The sequence below is a fragment of the Achroia grisella genome, unplaced genomic scaffold (genome assembly GCF_030625045.1).
Source record: "Achroia grisella isolate CSIRO2021 unplaced genomic scaffold, CSIRO_AGI_Agris_v1 utg241, whole genome shotgun sequence".
NCBI classification, from domain to species: domain Eukaryota; kingdom Metazoa; phylum Arthropoda; class Insecta; order Lepidoptera; family Pyralidae; genus Achroia; species Achroia grisella.
In genome coordinates this window covers 4978437-5005746 of record NW_026712734.1, presented here as the reverse complement: position 1 = coordinate 5005746, position 27310 = coordinate 4978437, and the positions used below count along the sequence as shown (strand labels likewise).

The following is a 27310-nucleotide window of genomic DNA, read 5'->3' as shown; positions in this document are numbered from 1 at the left end:
GACTAGAACAATATTTTATTGAAATAAATTTAATGCACATACTTTTCAATAGTATCTTTTTTTTCTACTGCTCTTTCAGCGTGCAGATTCAGCCAGTTGTATATTTACCTGTTTATTTTTTTATGGATGGTAATGGTATGGTGCACCCGCCTGCGCTAACGGTTTACGCTGGCGGGGCACGAGTGGAGGATGATAAGATGAGCATGAGGTCAGGTCAGTTAGCCCATCGTAACAAATTCTCCAAGAATTTATCACTTTGGTTTCCAGGGGAACCGCGTGTAGGTCAACATAACATGGTACATTGCTAGCAATAAGGTGGTCAGTCCACATTACTAACAATCCCCTATCCAAATATATTTACCTGTTGCCATTTAAAAAAAATAATATAAGGAATTGTATAGATGGAATTAGAAGTGTTTAGTTAGTCTAAGTTATCTGTGGATGTGAAACTGAATAAATACAGTTTCATTTCATCTATTTTGATATGTACATTTGTAATATGGTGTCAACGTACTGAATCTATGTTAGCAGGTTAAAATATTTTTAAATCCAGTTATTATCTATTATTATTATTATTATCTTTTTATTATTATTATTATTTCTCGTTTTAATTATTTTTATACTTGTGTATAGATTAGATTGTTTACTGATTTGTTTGTATACAGTAGGTATATTATATGTAATACCATGTAACCGATAACAAATAATGATACTATAAAAAAATGTAATTGCATCAATAAGAATGTGTTTGTTTGTCCGTTTATAATAAGATATGTTCTTATAAAGACAAACCGTGATAGTTCATAGAGTCATCTGTCTTACTTATTTCTGCTGGCACGCAGTTTGCTTTGTAAGATGTGTGTTATATTTATTATAAAAAAATTACATGTATAAGGCACGGAGTCAAGAAATATTAGTCCTTGTTTTTTTTTTTTCGGTCTACTCTAATGCTGTTGGCCGCAGCTGGCCTTTACAGCTTCATCGGACGGTAGGGGGCGAGTGCAGATGGCACTCCGAACCCGCGGAAGGACTTATGGACCGGCTGAAGGCCAACTCCCGCCTGACGGATACGACTTTAGTCTGAGGGCACCACTAGGGCTTCGAACCTCAGCTCAGGCCGTCGTAATATCGATCCCCGTTTGAATTGGACGGGGGATCGATCGGAGGGGGTTACTCCTTGGATAGTGGTATAGTAGTGTATAAGAGTTTGTCGTTATACAGCTTATATTATTATTTATATTACTTTCTTGTATGTGTGATAATGATACAAATATATTATTTATCTATCTATGGTAGGGATTACTATCATAATACTTGCATTATGGAAATAGATATAGAAACTTAGTTAAGTCCATTTTGTAACATGTTTTTTTTTTTTCACAATAAACTTATTATTATTATTATTTTGTGAATATCTCTCGGGATCTCTTTCGGGATTGCATATAATATCTATTTTTGTATGTTAGTTGTTAATACGACACGACTCCAACTTTTTTATTATCAGCTTCATGTAGCTGTGTCTTGGTCATCCCTTCCCCTCTTTTTTTTTATTTTTCCTTCAATAATGTTATTTATAAGTTCGTCGTGTCATATCTAGTGCCCCAATATTGTTCCGCGTCTATTCTCAATAATATTTATGATCTGTCTCTTTTCTTTAACACATTGCAGTATTTCTTCATTTCTTAAACGAAACTGTAACATGTTTATTATTTGTATAATAAAGATGCATAGTCCTTGAGATCTAGTAATCAACTTAAATACTAACTACTACTACTAAATGTAGTAAATACCTACTTTAAGATTACCGTAGTAAACGCTACTTCCCTACTATTTTATTACTTTACAGTACCATTTTAAAACTGATAAAAATGTTAGTTTTATCAATGTGGATACTTATTGGAAATAATTTTCCATTGAAAATGTTATCACGAATTATTTTATCTACACCCTAATATTCTGGGCTTACGATGCTACTTCAAGAGTACCAAGTACCTTCTATAAAACACACAACTATAAACAACTAATGAAACATTTAAGAATAAATTATTCAAAAACATATTTATAATTTAAGGAATCAAACCGGGATAGTTATAAAAATATCAATAAAACTCAATCAAAAAACATACCTCTTTCTTTTTAAAGTCGGTTCATAAACATAGCAGTTTATTTTTCTCTAAAGTTATATTTAGTTATTTACTACATAATTATTTGCAGTATGTGAAGCGAATAAAAAGTATAATCAATATAATATAATCTGTGGATGAAACTAAACGTTAATTAATTATTATAATTACAACAATATTAATAATCTTATATTATATTAGTAACATGTTTCATGCCTATGACTACTGCGTGGATTTAAAAATCCACGCACTACCTTAGCTTATGAAATAATAGCAAACATCTATCTTGTCCTACAAATGTTCTGGAGTAAAAGAATAAAGTAGAATAAATATTTAATAATAATTCAATAAAAAATATATTTAATTTCAAAAGTATACTCTATTTGTAACTGTGTTTCAATACTCATACATGAGAATTAGTACCCATACATAAGTAGGTATTGTGCCCACAATCAATCAATGGGCCGTGCGTACGCGCATACCGCGCTCACACAACTACTCGTATCTGATCCATGCGTATTATCATCGCACGGCATTTATTTTTATTTTTTTTTCATGATAATAGAGCACAGCAATCAGTCTGTAATTCTATGTTCTCGTGAGCTGACGTAGCAACGCGAATCCGTGAATATTTTGTGAGTTATCGAATCGAGTCGATTTTGATCGTAAGTAGGAACAGTGTAAAATCGCGAGTGGAATGTTATTATTTAATTTTGCTCTATCGTGTGCTATTGTCATAAAAGATTAAATGTTTAAAATCTTTTTTAAATTATACGAAGGTTATAAGATGATGATAAGATTATTCTTTATTTGAGTAAAATCTAAAACACGGTTTTACATTAAAATAGCGGTAATACTTAGTGAAGTTCATAAGTTTTTGCTTAACCTTGTGTCAATTCTGCTTGTCTGTGATCACTTAATTAACTAAATTGTCTGCATGATGCTTTTTTTACTGTTTTACGATGATTTACCTTCAGTTTTTAAGTTGGAAACCACTACTTATCATTAAAGAGTTATATATGAATTTACATTCGTTTCCAAATTATATATATTGTCATCGGGTCCTTTACGAAGTAGCACTTAAATGCAACTTATTTCCAAAATACCTTATACAGCGTTTAATCTTCTAAGCATTTTCGATAATATTTTATCTAAATTAATTACATGGCAACACATTACAATAACTCTAGGATCTAAAGTATATGCAGTTGCGTTTATTTATACCCATAACTGTTATTTAACGACTTGAGAAATTTTTTTTTTATTAAATATTCAATGAGAAAATAAAATAAAATTATTAATATCAAATATTTTTTGTCACTTATGCACGTAAAATTATTTATCACTTACCTTAGATTAGCTACTTCAGTTGTCAAGAACTAACAGGAAATTAAAAAAACTCAACCATTCGTGTGATTCTGTGTATTTTATGTTTTGTCTTTTATCTTTTTTTGACTTTATTTATATTTGAATTTGTTCTAAATCTAGAATAGAATAGAAAATCCTTTATTCAAATAAACTTAACTTAAGCATTTTTGAATACAATGTAGTAGCAAATGTTTAGACTTTTTCACGTACTACTGGATAAAAAAAAACTAAATGAAGTGGTAACTTTACCATCAGCTGTTCTAGATTATGATCGTCTTTGGAACTATATGATAACGGATGTTGAACTGTAGCAATACCATGAAGCACTCTACCACATATTATGCGAATGAATATTGTACATACAAATCTGATTCTCACAGCTTTCAGTTACAGTTCAGATTAGATTAGAAATAAAATTGGTATCGTATTCTAAGAATGGAATTTTTTTATTTATCTCTCCATAAGTACTTGAAGTTAACTTTTTCATAGAATTATCTTAAAACACGACTCTAATCCGAGATTAGGTAGACAGAGGCATCTTGTACATTTCATTGTATAGATATAAAATTTTACAATATTATGTTACTGCAACAACAATTGAACCTAAATGTAATATGGATAGGTACCATATTCGTTCAGCTGAACAACATTTTTCATTTAACTTCAACTCTATAATATCTTGAATTTTATATTGAAAATACTACACACTTGTAGAAAGATTTTCCGGTATATATATATCGCTCGTAAACTAGTGGACAATATTATATATTTTTGTTAATTTAGTTCCTGGTTTAATTTGGATAGTTTTAAGATTTTATATAGATTTTTTTTTAAGTTTACAAAAGGTTTAAATTTTAACTCTTTTTATATTAAGAATTATATAAGATTCCATTTAACAGTTTTTACATTGTGCGAGAATTCAACCCACGACAACGGCATGCTGGTTTAACCGCTACACCGTCGCACTCGTCAAAAGCTTATTCACTCGGCATTTTCAATATTCAACCGTAGCGAGTCGGCCGCCGTTTAACTTAATTTGTGAAAACATGTCTCCACTTACGTTTTGTTAAATAAATCACCATGATTCTCTCGACAATTGTCATGAATACCAATGTCTTTGTTCAACCGGAGGCCACTCATGTAACGACTCTTGTAATTTCTCTACTCAAACTACATAAGTGTGTTCTTAAAGTAATTGCACAATTATCATTCTAAGTTAACTAATAGACTTGGAACGTCACTTGACTGTCGTCATCATCATTACACGGTGGAGACGAGTAAGCTTGGAGTTGACATGATTGATTTAGGAGGAAATTCCTGATAATGGTAATAAAGGAAACCAGGGAATTGTTTTAAGATGTATATCATATATATCACAAAAAGAAACATTACAAACTAAGGCCAGATAGTAAGCGAAAAGAATAATAGAATAAACTGACAATTTAGTATTTGGTATTCGAAATATAAAGCCTCATAGAGTATGTAAGTGGAATGTATTCCATATTCACCATCACAAGCACTGGGTCCGCAACAGTGCAATGATGTTCAGTGCCTCTGGAGCGGACTATCCGACCTATTTGATAACAAGACTGTTTCGTCATCTCAGCCCAGAAGACACCCACTGCTGAACAAAGGCCTCCTCCAAAGATCTCCACGACTATCGGTCCTGCGCTGCTCGCATCCAATGCCTTCCGATTTTGACCAGATCGTCGGTCCATCTTGCTGGAGGCCTTCCCACGCTGTCTTCCGGTCCACTCGAGGACTTTACTGCTTCAACGGCCATCTCTCTTACAAGCTATGTGCCCTGCCCATTGCCACTCCAGTTTTGCGATTCTTCGGGCTATGTTGGCTGTTTACGCTCCCCCGAATTCTACACATTAGTGATGCAGTTCTATTAGATATTATAGCTTCAAAGCTATCCGCGCTGCTGCAAACATCTCTGATACGCTACAGAACCGAGGGAGATAAAAATGTCAAGTTGAGAATATAATTTCTTGAAAGAAGTTCATCATTCATCATTGGCTTTTTCCTATTATTTGTGGTCGGCGCAGTATGTCATTATCTTCCACTGATCTCTATCGGCCGTCATATCTAAGCATACTCTCCTTTTATTAATAGCATCTTTCACACAGTCCATCTATCTTTTTTTAGGGCATCCTTCTTGAGAGAAGTTGTATATATTGTTTTCATATTGCAATGCGCTACCACACACTGACTACAGGCCGGATGTCCCTAAATTATTAAGTCTATCGTTTTATGATCAATCTTGCGATACTTCCAAGGGAATACAAGTTAACGCGCCACGGTAAAATATAACCTATCTCTGTTATTTTTAGATGATAAAATTATCACAATCTACTTTAACCAAACGTCAAGCGTGTGATAGATGTGAAGTAAGATATGATGCTTCCAAGGTAACATATTGTATGATTTTCAACTACTTTTATAGTAATAATAACCCAAGACAATTTATACATAATTCCATCTAGTTGCAATGTAAGCATCCGTCATACTCGTGAACGAGTGCTGCTTGTAGGGAGAGACTGGTCTGCTCTAATCACTACGACGACTGATTTACGCTTATTTAGTTACTCAACCAGTTGGTTGTATGTCTAATATTTTCATTTTGACTCTAATGAGTTAGTGCTAGTTGGTAGTTTGTATACACACAGTTCAACTTAAAAATATAAAGTAACAATTAAATTATTTAAAAAAACAACACGCAAGTTAATTTCTCGATTGTCTTGTCATGAGACAGCTTTCCGAATAAGCGGTAGATTGAAAAAAAAAGTGATGACTATTCAAAAGTGCTTCAGTGTAAGTTTATTTCAATAAATTATTTATATTCTAAGCAGACCGTGTTATGGATATTTGACAACTGATATAAATATATAATATACATAGAGAGCACCCAGACCGATACAAACAATCATTCTCATGGGGGGGAAAGTGGATTGTTAGTAACGTAGACTGATGGCCCCATTGCTAGCCATGTAAGGTTGACCTCCACGCGGTTCCCCTAGAAACTATCGTGACAAATTCCTGGTGAATATGTCACTATGTGCTAACTGACCTGGCCTCATATTCTTCTTATTGTCCTCCACTGGTAAAGCCCCCCAGCGTAAACCGTTCGTGCATGCGTGTTCATCAATAAAAAAATACACTCATGTTTGCACCGTGAAACGGAATCGAACCCGCGATCATCAGAATAAAAGCGGTGTACTAAATAGCTATACCACCGAGGTCGTCAGACAACAGATAAGTCTGTTACTAATATTAATATCTATTCTAATATATGTACATATATCTTGAAATGTCTATTTTCGTATACTGCGACCAGGATTAGTAGTGTCGCATTACGCATCCGCATTTTGCGTATCTACCTTGCTTTACTCTTAAGTCGGCATATCTTCAGATAACGGCAGTTATGAAAACTTGTAAAATCAGTATCTAGAGATATTGATAGCTATCTGTCTTAACTCTGTCATGATATTGTATTGGCTTTGATAAATCACTTCTATTGACCTCGAAGCAACTGTTAAGGCTTTGACACACTAGGTACACTACGCCTGTTTTTCGGACTACTCTAATGCTTATTTTTAGAAGTGATACTCCTGGTGTTTCAGGCGTTCATAGGCTACAGTAACCATTTACCATTAGATGGGCCGTAAGCTTGATTGCCACCATCGTAGTATAAAAAAAAGCTGTTGGCAGCAGCTGGCTTTTACAGCTTCACCGGATGATAGGGGGCGAGTGCAGATGGCACTCCAAACTAAAGGAAGGATTTATGGAGCGACTGAACGTAAACTTCCGCCTGACGGATACAAGGTCTGAGGGCGCTGCTAGGGTTAGAATATCGACTCAGGCCATCGTAATTTCGATCCCCGTTTGAAATGAGGCATCAATCGGAGGGGTGGACGCGGATCGATTTTCCCTTCAAAACGCAAAAGTCTTACCCGTTTCTCACAGCTAGTGTGGGCTGCGAACGAACATGATACCGGCAAGGAACATACACATCCTGGCCGGTAACATGTTCATTCGCATCCAGTCTTGGAAAACGGTAAAGTACCTACATTTTCTCACTATTAAACTAACCTACTAACGCGTATATCGTTAGCGCTGGCGGCAATCCCATTATCATTAATTAAAAAAACATCATAGGACACTCGCTTAGATTGTTAGATTCGTAGCCAAGGTTCGAATTCTGAGACGTTTACTCATTATGCTTCTGGGCAGTTTCAACTTCAACGTCACAACAATTCACCATCTTGCGGTAGGCCCTGTACACAGTGTGACATAGCCTTAACAAAAACTTTCAAAACTGCCCACTGAAACGTAGATAATGTTCATGTAAGTGAAGCAGTAGGTAACAGTCTATATAAATAATTCATGATAATAATCTCTGAACAATTCACACAGCATCATCTAGATCCAAGTTAGCTAGCTAAAGCTTATGTTATGGGTACTAGACAACTGATATAAATACATAAATATATTTTTTTCGTAAATACTGATACAAGCAATCATATTCATGAATACAAATATTTGCGAGGAATTGAACCCGCGACTACCGAAAATAAGGCTAAACCGCTAGACCACCGAGGCCGTCCAATATAGGATTGTTAATATATGTTTATATGTTTGATAGATGTACTATACAAAATGAGAGTAAGTTTATTTTATAATAACTTGAGACAAATCATATCATCTTAATATTGACTCTGTAGTAATTGTAGAACGATGGAGTTTGACAATGACTTCTATGAATTATAGGTCGGGAGCTCGTGGTAAATTTATGATACAGTTATAAGAAAATAAGTGCGAATAGTCGATACAAATATTTATCTTCGTTACTTTACAAGTGTGAGTATTTGAACAATTTCATGTAATAATATGTCATATTGCTATATACACGAACTAGTACTAATAATTTTACATAAGTTAATGATTTAGACAGCATATTTAGTTGTGAAAATGAAGTTTTCTGTGTCTATTTACAATTGCTAATGTAATTTTTTTTTTACATTTTAATAAATGACTTTTGTAATATCATATCAAGTAATTTAGTAGTGATTAGTATTTAGTGTTCTCTTCTTGCAAGTTTAAATTGCATCAACTATCTCTATCTATACGTACTACAAATGACTCTTCGAGTACCCCCTCAAAAACTGTTACCGTCTCTCAGACTATTAAACTATTTATACGGTGCACTGTTTACGTAGATACATATTATAATAACCTCGTTCTTATTCACTTTCTAAGAACTATGCGTGAATGACATACATATACATAAATATACATCTTTGTTATTAATATTTTCGAACCGACTTCAAAAAACGAGATTGTCATATCGACTTTTCTTTGTGTGACTTGCGCAATATAATTGCTGTTTATAATTAAATGTTATCTAAATATATATAACTCAAACGTGACTGATATAGTTAGTGATCTATTAACGCGAGCGAAGCCGCGGGCAAAAGTTAGTTCTAAATAAATTTCAGTAATTTGCGTGAAAGAGTAACAAACATCCATTCTTGCATCCGTCTATCCATACTCACAAACTTTCGTGTTTGTAATATTGGTGAGACTGGCTTCTCACTGCTCTTCTCATAAGATTACGTTCTCATTGCCGACAACTTTGCGAACCTCCTAAGCTATTATGTCAGAAAGATCATAATAAACTCATATAAAACAATAACTTTAATATTACTAGGCAATTACTGATAAAATAGCTAATGTGAGCTCACAAATGATAATACACATCAAGAAAAAAATCTGTCGTCTTATAAACAGGTGTCAGAGCAAATATTGTAGCAACCGATGATATGACATACAAACATACGAGTGATAAGATAGAACCGCATCCACCGTGTTAACTTGACCTACTCGTGTTACAGTATTGTGAAAATAAAATAATTTATTTGGTAAATGACAAAAAAAAACATTTATATACATATATATTTTAATTTAATAAAAAAATTAATTGTTTATAAATTTATTATATTCATGAAAAAAATCCTTCATGAATACTATCATTGGCTTTTAGTTTTGGTATACCAATTATTTACAATATACTGTACAGAAATCCAGATTTAGTTTTGAAGTATTAGGTACAAGGTAAAATCTACTAGTTCTATTTTTTTTAAATAGAATTCTTACAATTATTTTGCTAAACTTATTGACGGCCTCAGTAATCTAGGAACTTAGCACATAGTTTTATTTTCGATGGTCGTTGGTTCGATTCTACAATTCTAAACTTTTGTATTCATGATAATGATTGTTAATTGTTTGTATTGGTCTGGTTGTTTTCTATGTATTTATATCATTTATGAGTACTAGACAACTGCTTAACAAGCTCTGCTTAGCTTGGTACTAGATGGCGCTGTGTAAATTGCCCTGATATATTATTATTATTAATGCATTGAACTAAAGTCTAAAGTTAATAATTAAAATAATTTCAACCCAATTTACGAGAAGTTATGTCTTTCTATAAATAGCTAGTGTCTTTATTATACAAATCTATATAGTTTGTTCTTTATTGTTTCGGTGCATTTTATTATTCATTGGAAGTCTGAAATACAGAGTTTATTGTTATGTTTTGCAGAAACGTTTAAACGTTAGTTAACTGGTTGTGCTTCCATTTTTGTATTTCTAAATACATAAAAGAGGAATGAGAATAATAATTAAAATTATTTATTTATTGTTCAGTAACAATTTACAATATGTGTGCTGTTATAAATATATATATAACTAGCTGAACCAACAGTCATGCCCCCCCTCCGATCGATTCCCCGTCCAATTCAAACGAGGATTGAAATTTTGATGGCCTCAGCCGAGGTTCGATCCCCGAGCGGTGCCCTCAGACTAAAGTCGTATCCGTCAGGCGGGAGTTGGCCTTCAGCCACTCCATAAGTCCTTTCGCGGATTTGGATTGCCATCTGCACTCACCCCCTATTATCCGGTGTAGCTGTAAAGGCCAGCTGCGGCCAACAGCATTAAAGTAATTCGAAAAAAAAAAAACGTCATACTATTTTGTTGTTTCTTCAGGAAGTGTTCAAGTTTATATATTAAGTCCCTCTATTAGACAGACTTCAAAAAGAACTGACTGTACTTTTTGTCGTTATATTACCCGTTAACTGACGTATTTCTCTTGTTATTGTTGTAGTTTTAAAAAGTTTAAAGTGTTTTTACATTCGCTCACGGAACCCTAATTATTATCAAGACAAGTGATAATGAATTGGAATAAAAACGTTTGGCAGGGTGTGTCTGTAGGGTGTATTACATAATTATTATATATTATCGTGTTGCCCATTCGATATCGGTGTCCGCAACATGATAAGCCCCTTCGTCGCGACGCTAATCAATCTCAAAGAAAATGATTTCAAATCCGACCGGTTTGATAAGATTCCGCCGCGTGTCATTGATAACTTTGGTTGTTATGTTTGGACTTTACACTACTTATATAGCGGTTTCGTCGAAATTGTGGCGTATATTTTTATTTTTATGTCCTATTTTTTAATCAATTATGATGATTCTTAATTCTATATTTATATTGTATCTAATGTTTCAGAGATATTGAACAGATTCGTATTTTTTTTTTATTTTGATATGAGCTCGCAGTTCAAAATTTAAACCTAAAATTTCCTCATCATTTAATAAACTGCAATGACAGATTATTTATAAAAATCTTACATCACTTTATAAATAGTTACGCCTGTACTTCGAGCATCAATTCTAAAAAAATTAGTAATACTCAGATAAAGTTTGACGGTCTCGTGGTCTAGCAGTTTAGCATACCTCTTTACATCCGATGGTCGCGGGTTCGATTACTCGCACCGTGCAAACATTTGTATTCATGAGTACGATTGTTTGTATCGGTCTAGGTGTTTTCTATGTATGTTATATATACATTTTATATCAGTTGTCTAGTACCCATTCCACAAGCTCTGCTTACCGTGCGACTGGAAGACTCTGTGTTAATTGTCCAGTAGGTAAAAAAATAAATCTAAGTATTAAAAATTGACGTGCATAAGTAGTCACTTTTGAAAAAGATTTTTATTGGTAAATGTTAAAAACATTTTTAAAATCTTTGACAATGTCATACATACACTTTTTATATATTATCATTCATTCATAAATTTAAAAGCAACGCTCTTGTCGGTGGAGCTCTTGCCAGTTTCTACGATCTTCCATCATACTCTTTAAACCTTGATACGTCATGACTCCAATTCTGTCTGTGATTTGCTTGTTGTATTGTACATTCATTCCCACACGCTGGAACCTAAGTGGTCTCGGACAGTGCGGTTTCAGAGAAGCTTCCTCCCGCGTACATTTACATTGTGGAATGAACTTCCTACCGAAGTTTTCCCATGAGACTACAGCATGGGGTTTTTCAAGAAGAGTATATTAAGGTTTCTTAAGGGTTGGCAACGCGCACGTGATACCCCGGGTGTTTCAGACGTCCATAGGCTACGGTAACCATTTACCATCGGAGTATAAAAGAAATGTTATATGTTATAATAAACATATAATATACTAATCATATACTTATGATTCATGTGTTAATTTAGTAACCAATTAATATTTAATCGATACAAAAATATTTTGTTTTATGAATTAGCAAATCAACGTCACCATTGATAACAATCATTGCAATCAATCTAATCTACATAATATCAGATATAGTTAAACGTAAACCGGCATTGACTGTACTTAGTGTACGATACATATCGATGCTACTGAATTTGATCGAAAAATAATCAAACTCGCTTCTAGTACTTGAAATATTAAAAAAAAAACCAGCGAACGCGACGACGCGAGACGATTCGCTCAGAATAGCAGCGCAAACCTGACTTGAACCATTGCCCAAAGCATCGAGGAATCTATTGAATCCAAAGAATTCATCTAAATTTATTTAGTAATAAAGGCTATCGGGATGTAGGTGACAAACTTTTTGCTTACTGCTTTAGTTTAGATGGTTGCGGGTTCCTCTCGCACGGTGCAATTGTATTCATCAGTATGATTGTATCGGCTCTAAAACGTGTCAGAAACAGTGATTTAACGTAGAATCTGGCTGATCTCTCATCAGCAATAATAAATTAAAACTACATAAGTACAAATTTAGTACAGGAAACACAAACAAATTAACTAGATAAAAGAACATAACAAAATAACGTTACAGAAAAATGTTATTAATCATAATAATCGCTTTCATTGAATCCATTCTAATGTATTATACTTACTGATAATAAACTCCAGTATACTCCAATGTAGTTGGTCAAGCTGCTTCAAATAACTCAGAGAATGTACAATCCAAAAATGTTTGTACTTTATAACATACAAAAATTGATAATAGAATACAAATACAAATGTAGACAATTTTACAGCTGTCAAGCTGATGCTTGTGAAATAATGTTTAAATTCTCAGAGAATGTACAATCCAAAAATGTTTGTACTTTATAACATACAAAAAAAATTAATCGATAATAGAATACAAATACAAGATGTACAATCCAAAAATGTTTGTACTTTATAACATACAAAAATTGATAATAGAATACAAATACAAATGTAGACAATTTTACAGCTGTCTTGTTATGACGAATGATGCAGTGGAAAATGTGAAGGATTAATGTTTAAATTCCATAAGCTTACTGCGCGTCTAAACTGATACGGATTACGAAATACCTACTTTAGTATTTACAAAGATAAAGTTAAGTAAAATTAGAACTAAAAATATAAATGGAGATAGAGACTTCATTAAAACTACTACTTTGTGTAATGATGATAAATAATTATAAATGAAAGTACAGGTTATAGTAATAGAACAATTCTCGCTCCTAGTCAATATTTGCAATTAGTACATATACACAGCATTGGAAGGAGAAAACAACATTTTCCTTAGTACTACTAAGATCGGTAAAAACTTATATCTTTTGATGCAAATAAGGGTAAAACATTAGAAGTGTGAAATGTTATAGAATGTATCAAAAATGGCACTACTGCCTCAAGACAATTACATGTAGTGTTGCTACATAGTACTAAGCCACTATTAGGTTTACTTCTGTAACCATGTTCACTTCTGATGTAATCTTGCTAGCTCGCAGCCTATGTCTCTGTAACTGATACGTAATAATAAACAATCTGTACTATTTGATACCAAAAATCCCATTTACTGTATGTTAAATATTTAATATTTGACCATTTTATACCACGTTGATAGCTTATCATAAACAATGCATCATCATTCATCAAGTGAAATCTTGACGCGGTTGCTGGTGACGCTAACGTGGCACACTTTGATAAATACTGTCACCGGGAGATGTGGTGTTAGATATTTTCCTTTAGTTATATAACTATATATCTTTATGTAATTTTAAATCTCATACATTGATAATATCATTTTCTGCATCTACAACATACCTTACATCGAATACTTTATTGGATTTGCCTTAAAATTCCATTTCACCTAATAACAATTTTTTTGAGGCATTTTTATATGAATTTTCTGCCTATTTTTTACGAAGTGTGTCAACATATTTTTACACGTGTATTTCTATAAGCGTAAACACTCCATCAAGTAATCTTGTTTCTTGTTTGTTATTGCTATACTTTAAAGTAGCATTAATTTGTTCGACTACTTCCTGATAACCAACATAATAATAAAATATTTTTCCTTCTTTCATCATCTTTATTATTTACATATACTTCTCTTACCTCTTTATACTTATCAGTTGTTATATAGGCTTTTGCTTAGACTGTTTGGTTGTTTGTACTGCACAGTTTGTTTAGATTCTCTATATATATATTACAGCATGTTTTGGCCAAATAACAAGTTATTTCTTCTACAATTTTGCATTTATGTTAATTTACTCACTCTGCTTATTATGCTTAATATTCACACGTAGCTACTTTTCTTGCTTCTCTTACATTCATGCAAATCCAATACCCGTACTAATGATTTCGCTTTCAAAATATCGTCAGCGCGTATGTGTCCATTGACGTATAAAATCAGACCTAATTCACGTGTTACAATAATTACTTAGTATTAAACGTATTATCGTAATAATTACATAAAACATAAACGTCACACAAGCATCAATCACCATATCTTAATCCTTTGTTATTAAATCGTGTAACAAGATCGACTCGACTTCAGTGATAACATTTTTTCCTTCTCCAACAGAAACTCAAGTATTTAGCAGTATTAATCCAGTGATATAAAACGTGTGTGAATCCGTGTTAAATGGACTTGCAGTGTTAAAAATAGTTACGTTAACAGTTAATTCAAGATGTGTGTTACAAGTAGTGGGTGAATACGAGAAGATGACAGTGAGGTGACGTTGGGATCGGCCATTTGGGCTGAAGTGATTGACTTTCGGAAACATTCCTCTATTAAAAATTCTAAGCCAGGGCCCGGAGCATAAAAGCAAGGATATTTGCAAAATGACCAAGGGCCCTCGCAAAGTGAAGCTAGTCATTGTAGTTAATAATAAGAAAGAGTAAGTATTCTTTTGATGTTATGCATTGCAAATACATTTTTATAAAATTCTTTTCCTAAATTTGTTTTTAAATACAATTGGAATGGCCAACAACCTGATTGCGAATCTGATGAATCTTGCCTGTATATATGACCATCTGTATCTTTCAGTTGCTCATCTACCTCTAAGGTATTGTCAATCCTGATGACTTGGTTGCCTTGAAAAATACTTGGTACCATGTATTTTTACTGTCATACCTCTTTCTTTGGACTAGAACACAGTTTACAAATCAAGCCGCTAAATGAGACCGCTCTGGTCATTGTATATTAATTTCTAAATTTGCTTTTTATTAAGCATGAGTGGTGTTTAGTTTAATGTCATTTTATTTGTTTGTATCGTTTGAATCTTGATGTCTTTCAGTTAAACTGTAAAATGAGGTTAATTGTTTGTATTTCTTGTTGGTTTGTTTATATTTTACATGTTATCGTCGCTATTTAGTGAACTGATTTTAATATTGTAATCGAATGTTAGTTTGTTCAAATATTGTCTCAGATATTTTTTTCAAACAAGGTTCGTAATATTGCTTTTATATTTACGTCACGGTGTGTTTTTAGTATTTTGTTTATTTTTGCTTTTGTGAGAGGAAATGTGAGAGAATAATTTACATGTTTGTTAGTAAAACTGTAAGCATTATTGTAAGAGGAACACATTCATTATCATTCACCAAAAGAACATGATTTTTTAAATTTCTTACGAACGACATCCATATCGGTGCATAGTCAGTATCGACGTCTTTATTTGGTAAAAAATAATTATACCGTAGAAATATTGTTAGATATTGTTTAATGTGATTATTATTACACATTAAACAATATTTCTCTACGTTCTACCTAAGATAAATAATAAATCACTTCCTGTTATTTGCATCTTTGTCTATAATAACTTTCACCCCCTATTTCACCCCTGAGTCTGTATTTTTTGAAATAACAGATAAAATTTATTCAAATCACAGGCCCTTCCACATTTGCAATATTGGAATGTAAGTATGTATTGAAAATACATAAACAAAATACATACATAAAATACTGAACATTAATGATTAAGTACAGTATATCAGTCTTCAGAGATCATGTACTGATGATACCACTGGTGATAATTATGACAAGGACCCAGCTGCAGCAATCAGTGACCGGATACGAACGATTTTACACCTACCCACAACGCAATTAAGTCGATGTTACGATAAAATATTAGCATACAATAACGTATTTACGTATTCATTCATGGGCTTCCCATTCATGATATACTATATATACTAGCAGGACAAGAGTAATTCGCCTGGTTTGTGTCGAGTGACCATCATTTTTTTTTTCATCTAGCTCAATTGAGGTTGTAATGAGTTTCTAAAGCCAATACGTAGCCATCATATACTAGCATATTTAATAACAGAACAAGTGTAATTCGCCTGGTTTGTGTCGGTCGAGGGTCCATCATTTTTTTTTGTCATCTCAATTGTTTTCTAATTTTCATGGACGGTGATAATCACTTACCATCAGGAGAGCCGCAAAATCGTTTCTCCGCTGTGCTATAAAAAAAAAATTAAGGTTGTAATGATTTTCCAATGTCAAGGTTGGAAAAGTGACTTAGCAACCATTACAGCGTTCCGCTATTGACTGCTATCATTGACAGAAGGTAACTGTTAAGTAATAATTGTTCAAAATTCAAAATAGGATTTATCCTTTATTCACGTAGGTCTATTACAGACTCTTATGATATGTCAAATCTACGGTGCGTGTTCAAACAAAGTTAATTTATTATAATGCATTAGTTGGCTGTCATTTCTCTTTTATTTCATTACTAATTCTCTCGTACACAGTTACTGCATCTTCTATGTATAGTATACCAGTTGACCCACACAATTTCATTTGCATCACACTTGATATTTATCATATTTCGTCCCATTTACAAAATTTAATAAATATAATATAATAATAATCTCAGGACAATTCACACAGCGCCATCTAGATCCAAGTTAAGCTAACTAAAGCTTGTGTTATAGGTACTAGATAAGTGATACATATACATAGTTTTTTTTTGTAAATACATACATATTATACGTAGAAACACCCAGACCGATACAAACAATCGTACTCATGAATACAAATGTTTGGGCCATGCGAGGAATCGAACCCGCGACCATCGGTTGTAAAGTGGTGTGTTAGACCACCGACGTCGTCAGATAAAATCAAATATCTTTTTAAATTTTAGTCTATGTTTTATTCTGATGTTATTCTTAGCTATATTACTCTGTAAAGTTTCATCAAAATCCGTTTTGTTGTTTTCGTGTGAAAGAGTAACAAACATCCATCCATACTCACAAACTTTCGCGTATATAAGAATAAAGCATGAAATACGTAGTTACTTGAATAACAAAATAAATCAGCCATAGTGGTCAGAACAAACCAGTCCTTATAAATAATCATTCACGAATTACTATGACGATACGTACGTACAAGGAAGTCTGGCTGTTCGCGACATTGCCGAAAAAATGCAAGAAAATAGGCTGCGATGGTATGGATACGTGAAGACAAAGCCGCCTGATTACGTCGGAAACCTGGCGCTGCAACTTTCTGTTCCTGGTCGTAGGGGCAGAGGTAGACCAAGGAAGGGATGGGATGATATTGTTGCTAGGGACATGATAGAGTGTGAGGTCTCTGAGGACGATGTGGCACACCATGTGGGATATATAGCAAGAAAGAGAGAGAGAGACTATGACGAATACATACACGACTCACTACTGCCGTATTAAATAAAAGTTTCAAAAACTTTATTTAATACGGTAGATAATACGCATACTAATACAGTTCCCACACATAAGGTTGCTGCAATTAACCCTTTAATTATCGTATGGCGCAAGCGACATGCGCCCGCGATCCCATTAGTAATGGCGCGAGACACGCGAACGCATAATTGAAAGTGAAGGCGACGATGATACAACAGTTCGGATTGGAATTAATTACCATTGTGATGGTATCAATCTTTGGCACTTGAACATGATACTGCTCATTAGTGTGACTTTATTCAGCGTTCGTTCATTAGTAAATTATTTAAACTGCTGTCAAGGAAAATACCTTGTCAGTTATTAGAAATGTTATATTAATGATTCGATCGGAATTAATGATAAGCATGCAAAGTTTTTATCAGATTTGATCATACCTTCTGCCGTAATACATGTGCCGGTATTGTTTTTTTTTAAATATCATATAAAAGCAGAACTATTGATAGCAGTACGTAATGTGTATTTAAAAAGTATTTACATAATTCGAAGTGGCTTAAATGATTTTTTGTAACGAAATATGTTTAATCCCATTAAAATTGTTTACAGTGCTTATAAAAGCAGCATGGAATCAAGAAGGTATTAAACTGTATTTATCGTATACGGCACTTTTTCGAATATTGCGTTTTGGAGTCCAAAGAAAATTTTCTGTTTACACAAATTAGTGAGCTTCAATTCCCGGATACATGTCACACGTAAACACATTTTTTAAAGTTATGATTATCAAATACTATAATTATCAACATCTTCTGTTTAAAATAAAAGGTAGCCTATGTACCGGTAGCCATAGGCTGTTAAAGTTAAAAATAATTATTTATTTATTTATCAGAAACAAATTTTTAAATTTAGCTTAATTTCTTAATTTTCGTTCGTCCTTCTTACTATCGTAATGATTAGTACAGCCGTTAAAGTATGATAATGTAATAAGAAATCCTCTAACATTTATAATGTAAGATAGAACAAACTTGACAAATGATCAGCTCATGACTTGCACCATCCGCGACCTTCCATCCACGCGACAAATGACGCTCTTCCTTCGTTCAAGGACGCCAAATCGTGAGAGTGCGCCATTACATCGGTTCTCCTAACTGCAGCACACACTTCCGCGTTCATTATTGGACTGTTTCTGAATATAGCCATCATAGCCATTCAGTTAGATGTCGTATTGCCATTCAATTAAATGTCATATTTGCGACAATGTCTATGTTAGTATATATGGATGTTATTACACTACTAGTGTCTGCCCGCTACGGCGTCTACTTGATCTTGATTTATCGTAAAAAATGTCATATTGCCATTCAATTAAATGCCACATTTGCGACAATGTCTACGTCGTCTAGATTTATTATAAAATAATAGCGTTTAAAGTTTGTATATGTAATCATTAAATAAAAAAAACATAATGATCCAACGTCGCACAAAGAACCAGTGTATCCAAGGTACTGGCAATGTTCTTGAATCACCATGCTTATCTCTAGGGCTACCAGCTCTTAGGTCACTAGTAACCTCGATGATCCGGAGTGAAGAAGATTAATAGTAATGTGGACTAATAACTCCATTACTAGCAATGTACCATGTCCGTTACATTCCACTTGGAGGTCCACGTGGTTCCTCCTGGAAACCATCGTGTTCGTATTCCAATTTGCGAAGATGGACTAAGCGACCTGACTTCATGCTCATTTTATTATCCTCCACTGCGCCTCCAGCTTCAACCGTTAGCGCAGGGTGGTCATCATTTTCTATTATCATCCAATAAAAAAACCGTGCTGCAATCCCTTTCTATTATTTTTATTAAATTATGAACAGAGATTATATGAATATAATTGTTTTATTAAATATATTTTTATATTGTCACCATATTATAAATTTCCAGTAACTATACTTTACGGCTTTTTATACTGTATAATCATTAATCTAATGATGGAACTACATTAACTTCCGTGTGTAAGTCATATATTATCGTCGGTTGATGGCCACGTCATGGCTACCATATTGCACGTAGCTGACCACCATGACGAAGCTATATGCGCCATGGCGCGCTATATGCGCCTACCTATACCCTTATGCTCAGTGGTAGTGCTTACAAGGGTGTCAAAAAATCAGATAATAATAAGGGCCCGTATACAAAAGTTACATCGTCCTGAGCAAGTACTAAATGTTTTTGAATCTATAGCTGTATGAATAGCGCTCTTTTGTTTAATTGTAATAGTAAAAAAGTTAACGGTAAGTGGTAACCATCGCCTATAGCTGCTGAGCTCAGTTTCTCATCAGTTGTTCTCAGCTCTAAAGCGTTCAGAACTAACGGTAAATTTGACATACCTACATGAATAAAGATAGGGGAAACAGTATAGTTATTGGCCCCTTTACAGTTATTAGCCATTTCAACTTTACTGCCAAAAAACTAGCAACATCCTATACAAATAGTAGATTTGAAATCTGATTAATGGTAACAATTTTATTCTCTGTCTAAAAGTTTCAACAAAATTCCGCTAGGTTATTTGGTTCGTTTCCGACGTGTGATTTTTTGCCGGAGGAACAAAATCAGGTGAGTATATTAAAAAAATATTAAGACTGCTTTTATTTTTTTGTGCGATATTTTGAAATGTGTATGTAGTCAGTCCGTTATGCAAACTTGATAAAACATAGCGTGTTATAAACAGATTAAAGTTGTATTATAACTTATTTTCTTCAGCGTTACCTGACTTCATGCTCATTTATGGAAAAAGTTATTTTTTATTGAAGATAACGTCTTCTGTTACACTGTATAGCTACACAATTTCTACAAATTTTAAACCATTACTCACAGTTAATAGCCTAGGCCAATAACTGTATCGTTCGTAAAACTAGTCTATAGAAAAAGTATGCCAATTACTATATCTTATTTTTTTATTTTTGATAACTTAGCTAAAAATACCTATATTTATTTCTTTATATCAGATACACAAGAAAAGAAAATGCCGAAGATACCCGAATATACGAAAGAGGCCCTTGACGAAGCCTTAGAAATAATAAATAGAAAAACAATGTCTTTGAGAGCAGTCGCTAAAAAATATAACATACCCAGAGGAACTTTACAGTTTAAACTCAAAAATCCCACTTCAAAATCTCAATTTGGGCCAACACCATATCTAACAAAGGAGGAAGAAACTACTATCGCAATGGTTGATTAATTGTTTTATTAAATATATTTTAACATTGTCCAAGAACCATATTATAAATTTCCAAATAAAAAAATACTTAACTAGCGAAAACCTATTAGACGTAATTCAGGATCCAAAACGTATATTTAATGCTGACGAGACAGGATTCTAGCTCTGTCCTTCTACTGGTCGCGTTCTTGCTGCTAAAGGAGACAAAAATATTTATGCTGTGGAACAAGGAAACTCTAAAGAAAATGTTACAGTGTTATTTACATTTTCTGCCGATGGCAAGACTTGTCCTCCTTTAATAGTATTTCCATACAAACGACTGCCCGAGAAAATAGCGAAATCAGTGCCACCTAAATGGGGTATTGGACGCAGTGATACGGGGTGGATGACGGCAGATGTCTTTAACCAATTTATTATTGAAATATTTGCTCCATATCTTGCTGAAAATAACATAAAAAACCTGTTATCCTGTTTATTGATGGCCACAAAAGTCATATCACTTTACAGCTTAATTTGACTTGTAAAGAGCTAGGAGTTGAATTAGTAGCTCTTTACCCCAACACCACTCGAATCACTCAGCCAGCAGATGTTTCTGTATTTGGACCAATAAAAAAAATATACGGAAATGCATAAATTTCAATCAGAAAATGTTGGAGAGGTGTAAACGAAGCTCAACATTGCTATTATTTCAAAAACCATTGTTAACGACTTAAAATCTGACACATTTATAAATGGTTTTCGGGCATGTGGCTTGTGTCCCTTTGATGAGAATGCAGTAGACTACTCCAAATGTTTAGGTGCACCTACAAGTATTGAAGAGACAGATAGACAAAGTGTAGAAAATAACGAAAACAAGGTCATGTCACTAAGAGAATTCGAAGATATTGTAGGGGTGGAAATGATAGACGAGATGATAATAATATGCAGGGCCCCACTATTGACAAAAAATAAGGTGACAAGTTACATCGTTCCACTTCTACCTCTGTAACCACAAAGACAGAAACTACTCATCTTAATAAGTCAATTACTAACTACTTACAGGAGGCTCCAGAAAATAAAAGAAAGTTTATTCGAAAGACAGAAAAGACTCCATTTGTGATTACTTCTGAGAATTTTAGATTAGCCATTGAAAAGAAAGATATGGAAAAGCAAGAAAAAGAGAATCAAAAAATGGAAAGGAAGAGAAAAAGGGATGAGAAAAAAGAAAATGTTCTCAAGACCAAAAAAGGTAAAGGTGTAGGAAAGAAGTCAAAAAATATTGATAAGAAACAGGAAAATATTGACATGAAGACTGTAACGGAAAATGCTAAAGAGAAAAATATTGATACTGAAATTAGCAACCCCGGTAAAATAAGGATTTCATCAAATATAGTTTTAATTGCGTCTGGCTAATAAAAATAAGTCAATCGTCAATTTAAACATATGCCAGATGACGATGAGCTTTCTGACTTTATATGCCACAACTGTTTATCGTTAAATGACTGGTCATAATTCTGAAAGTTCTGAAGATGAAAACCACGATGAAGAGATGTTTTAGTTATTAATAATATAATTATGTTACTACTTTTTTGTTAAATTTTCAATTTATATTTTATTTTTCAGTGTGGCCAATAGCTATATGATTAGATGGCCAGTAACTGCCAATTACTGGATCTCAAGTTTTATATTTTTAAGTTCACATTATTCTTATAATATTTAATAAAACTTTATGTAAGGCACCTGGTATAGTAAATACATTAATAAAGAAACATATATCGTGAGTTGTATTTAATTTAGAGCCATGTATTTTTTTTTAATTGTATTTTTTTATTGAGTGGTCGCTTAACTGGCCGATAACTATACTGTTTCCCCTATTTTGTTTTTGTTTATATATACATGTAGAATCACGGATATCACCTTATCACGCCTGTAAAGTTAGTTATTGCCTTTTCTAGGGACTAAGATATCATGCCTCCATATTCAGTAATTTCAGTACCTTCTCTTTCACCCTTTCATAGAAACTTATAAATGAATGATGAGACAGAGGACTTTATAAAGTCTACCTCAGTAATTATGTTTGTTAAAAGCGTTTACTATTATCGGAGAGCTAGTCGAAATATGACATAACCACATTAATAATATCACCAAAAGAAACAGTCATAGCAAACAAAAATAAATCAAAATCATGTATGAAAGATATGAAATGGCGCCCTCAATATACCTTATCATTATCTTATCAATAATGATAATGTGTACAGAAAAAGTGCCGAACGGTAGCGTGCACTTAATTATCTCTACAAGATGAGTACACCCACACCCTTTATGAGGTCTTCAAGGCTGGTCGTATGGCTACACATGTAATTATAAGATAATTGTGTAGTGAAATATTATACAATAATATTTTTCGTTAAGAAATTCTTTATAAGTAAAATACAAATAAAAGAAAATATGATTATTTGATACACGTAGTAAAGCATTACATAAAAACTGTAAAACAATGTCGCTGTTGCTGTCTGTCCGTCTCTATGTATGCTTAAGTCTTTAAAACTACGCAACGGATTTTGAAGCGGTTTTGTTTTAATAGATAGAGTGATTCTAGAGGACGTTATATATATATAATACATATACACCCATGCAAAGCCGGGGCGAGTAGCTAATATTAAAATTAAACAAAGATTATAAAACACAGTTGTGTGGTATCGAATAGATCTCTGCTAAGAATATGCCGTGACGATATAAAAACCTCTGTATTCTTAATATTTTTCTATATTTATATTATATTATATTTTTACCTATATACAATATAAAAATAAAATTATAACAGATTCAACAGAATATGAGTAGTGGTACCTTCTACTATCCAAATACTATGATATGTACTATATTTACACAAATACTATAGTATATAAATAGCATAGTATCATAGTATTCTATATAGTACTTAATGAATGAAAAGATGAATCATAACCGAGATAAGCAAATGGATTAGTGCTGATTAGGTAGGTAAATCCATTGACCAGTAATATTTGCTACCACCACTAATTCATTCATTCATTCATAATTTAAGCTCACACTTGTCGGTGGAGCTCTTGCCACTTTCCGCTATCTACCATCCTACTCTTTAAATGATATGACACGACTACAATTTTGTCTTTAATCTGCTTGATGTAGCCGTCTTGATCTTTCCCACCCTCTCTTTTCTTCTATTTCTCCCTCAATAATAAATTTCATAAATTCATCGTACCGTATCAAAGTCCTTAATGTCTACACAAATTTTGTGTACACTTTAGGGACTTGATACGGTACGTTATGTTTCTTTACTATGTATTAAACAGTAGAATGGATAGATTATTACTCCAATGTTCTGAAATTGTACACGCTTATTTGAAAAAAATAAGAGCTGAGTTTCGTGTCAATTCTTCTTAACTCGAAAGCACTCAGAACTGACGGTAGATTTGATATATCATGATAGTCTGTAATAGACCTATTACACACTCTCATGATATATCAAATCCAATTTTAACATTTACTCAGACATTCTTATTTAAATTACAACTCTGTACGTAAAATATTTCCTTTTATTATGATCTAACAAATTACACTTTCGATACAGTTTTAGAAAGAAATATGTATAAAAAAAGGAAAATAACAATTCTAATACCTAATTACAACTGTAATTAACCCACCTTACTTAAGTACCAACCTAACTAATTCCTACAAATGTATCAGACAGCTTTACATTCATTGGTAAGGCTGTCTGTCAGTGTAGAGAATTCTCTACTTATACATTCCAATAGCATAACTTCATATAACAGAATGTAACATATTATGAGTAGGTAACATTGAAACGCGACTATAGTTCCATTACAATTATCTCGAAATGGAAATTGAGATGTAATGCAGTCGTAACAAGCACTTAGATGACAAGATGAGGTCAGCCCAAACAACCTCTCGGATGGCACGGTAACCGAAGATAATGCACACGAGCCGAGTATAATGCTATGACGTCGCCGGTGCGTCCTTGCCAGCCTCTGTGATAACGTTCTTGTCACGAACTATGCTTATGAATATCACAAACACTCATAGGTAGATCGATACACATCGATACTTAATAAATATCGATGTATACTAAGAAATTATCGATGTTTTGGAATCGATCATCGATGTATAAAATCGAACATTTTATCAAGGGATAAAAAATGAGAATCGAAAAGTACTATTATTAAATCATTTAAAAGAGTTTCAACACATATAATTTTATGGTAAATAAAGGTAAAGGTAAATAATGGCTAGTGTGAAATACGTTTATTTACCATCAAATTATTCGTGTTAAATCCAGTTTAAATATATTAATAATGTTTAAGAAATGTAAAAGTATTGTTTAAATTGATGTTTTTCTAATGTGCCTTAACGGTATACGCTGACGGGGCACCAGTGAAGGATGATAGGCCGGGCATAAGGTCAGATCAGTTGGCCTACCGTAGCAAAATTCACCAGGAGGTAACAATAAATTTCCATAGCCCATCGTGATATTCGTCAGTATATCACAGTGATTTCTAGGAGACAATATGGAAGTCGACATGACATTGTGGACGACATACAAACAACACCATCTCCACACTGAAAAGTACTTGCAATCTGAAAAGAACCTGCAATATCGGGATATTAGTGCTAATGAGAAAGAGAGAAGCTAAGGGGAGAGAAACGTTGATGTTTTCTGAGATCGATATTTTTCATTCGATATTTATTTTACATCTATAAGTAGGCCGAAGAGCTGGCAGCTACCTCGGACAAAGAATTAGTCTAGATATTCAAAGAGGGAACGCTGTCAGTATCTTCGGAAATTTGCCTAAAGGGACCCCTTTTAATAATATATTTTAGTTATTGTATTATATTTTTTAAGCTTTTTAATTTTAGGTTGTAGTTGTATAATTAAGTTATGTAAATGATATAATTAGTTTAGTATTGTTGTCATTTGAATCTGTTTTTAGATATATTGTAAACAGCAAAAAATAATAAGTATAGATCATTGTCAACATCGACGTTTTTCTATGTATTCTAATTACAAACAACCCTTACCTAAAAGAATTCAATATTTGTTAACTACGTAGGAAAACATTGTGTTATGTAGCATATAGTAGTCTATATTTACGCAAGCATAAACCTATGTCTCTACAATTTGGCAGATATGTTTGCTATTCAAAATTATAGAGTCTTAGGCCTCAGGAATAACATTACGGGTGTTTTTTTAGGGATGATAATGGAGATTCACCCGCCTGCCCTAACGGTTTACGCTGGCGGGGCACCATGTGATAAAATGAGCATATTCAATATGATAGACATCATGATGGATTCAGGAATAACATTACGGGTGTTTTTTAAGGGATGATAATGGAGATTCACCCGCCTGCCCTAACGGTTTACGCTGGCGGGGCACCAGTGATTAATTGATGAAATAATGTTATGATAAAATGTCATCAGCATAGGTCTGTATTAGTCAGTTAGCCCAACGTGAGAAATTCACTAGAAATTCATCATGATGGATTCAAAAATTGTATATAAAAAATATATGGTTTAAAAATAGAAATATCAGGGGTCGCCAGGTGAAGGTTAAACTGACATAGTACATTGTTAAATGGTAACGGTCACCTATATACGGAAGTCCACATGGTGTCACTGGTAATCAAGAGTCGCATACATCAGCTTCTAGTACCCCACAAGCTCTGCATTACGGGTAGATAAAGAATTTATTTTATTATTATGGATATTATTATTTGGTATAACAGTTAATATGACAAGTCTAATATATTATTAAAAATAAATAAAATGCAATGAATATACTGGTTTCGCAACGAGTCACTAACAGAATCTAAAAACATCTAAACTATAACACTCTCAAAGAGATACAATATACTAGTTCCAACCGCGTGAAAAAATATATTCTAACGGATTATGTTCTCATCAAAATCCGTTCAGTACTTTTTGCGTGAAAGAGTCATCCGTAGTAAACATCCATATTTAAAAACTGTCACGTTTATAATATTATTAAGATTAAGATAAGATAAACATGTAGAAAATATTATTAATTTTAAGAATTTCAAAAATAGAAACTTACAGGGTTGCGAATTATTGAAATTCGACAATAAATCACAGATATACAAAATCGAGTTCTTTTAGAAGTAAATAAGGTTTTAATTAGATAGTACCATGATATCATGATATTGAATTAATAGCTGTACCCCATGTAAGGAACAAACGGTGCTAACTAGTGGCATTCGTGTTGATAATAATGGCTTCGCCTTGGCCACTCGTAATATGACAGTTTTTTGCTCACACTCCGTACGGACCGGGGAAATAGCAAATTAGATGGAAATA

General features: G+C 33.2%; 1 protein-coding gene across 2 annotated transcripts in view; it reads left to right on the top strand.

Annotated features, from left to right (window-relative positions):
- LOC131842524 (microphthalmia-associated transcription factor) overlaps window positions 1-27310 on the top strand; it is a 131165-nt gene that overhangs the window by 88909 nt on the left and 14946 nt on the right. The window contains exon 1 of one of the 2 annotated variants that reach the window (XM_059191083.1): window positions 14921-14992. The exons of the other annotated variant lie outside the window; for it this stretch is intronic. Coding sequence (XP_059047066.1) covers window positions 14937-14992 — 56 coding nt within the window. The 5' untranslated portion in view covers window positions 14921-14936. Of the gene's footprint in view, window positions 1-14920; window positions 14993-27310 lie in introns of those variants that run through there. 2 annotated transcript variants of the gene reach the window in all.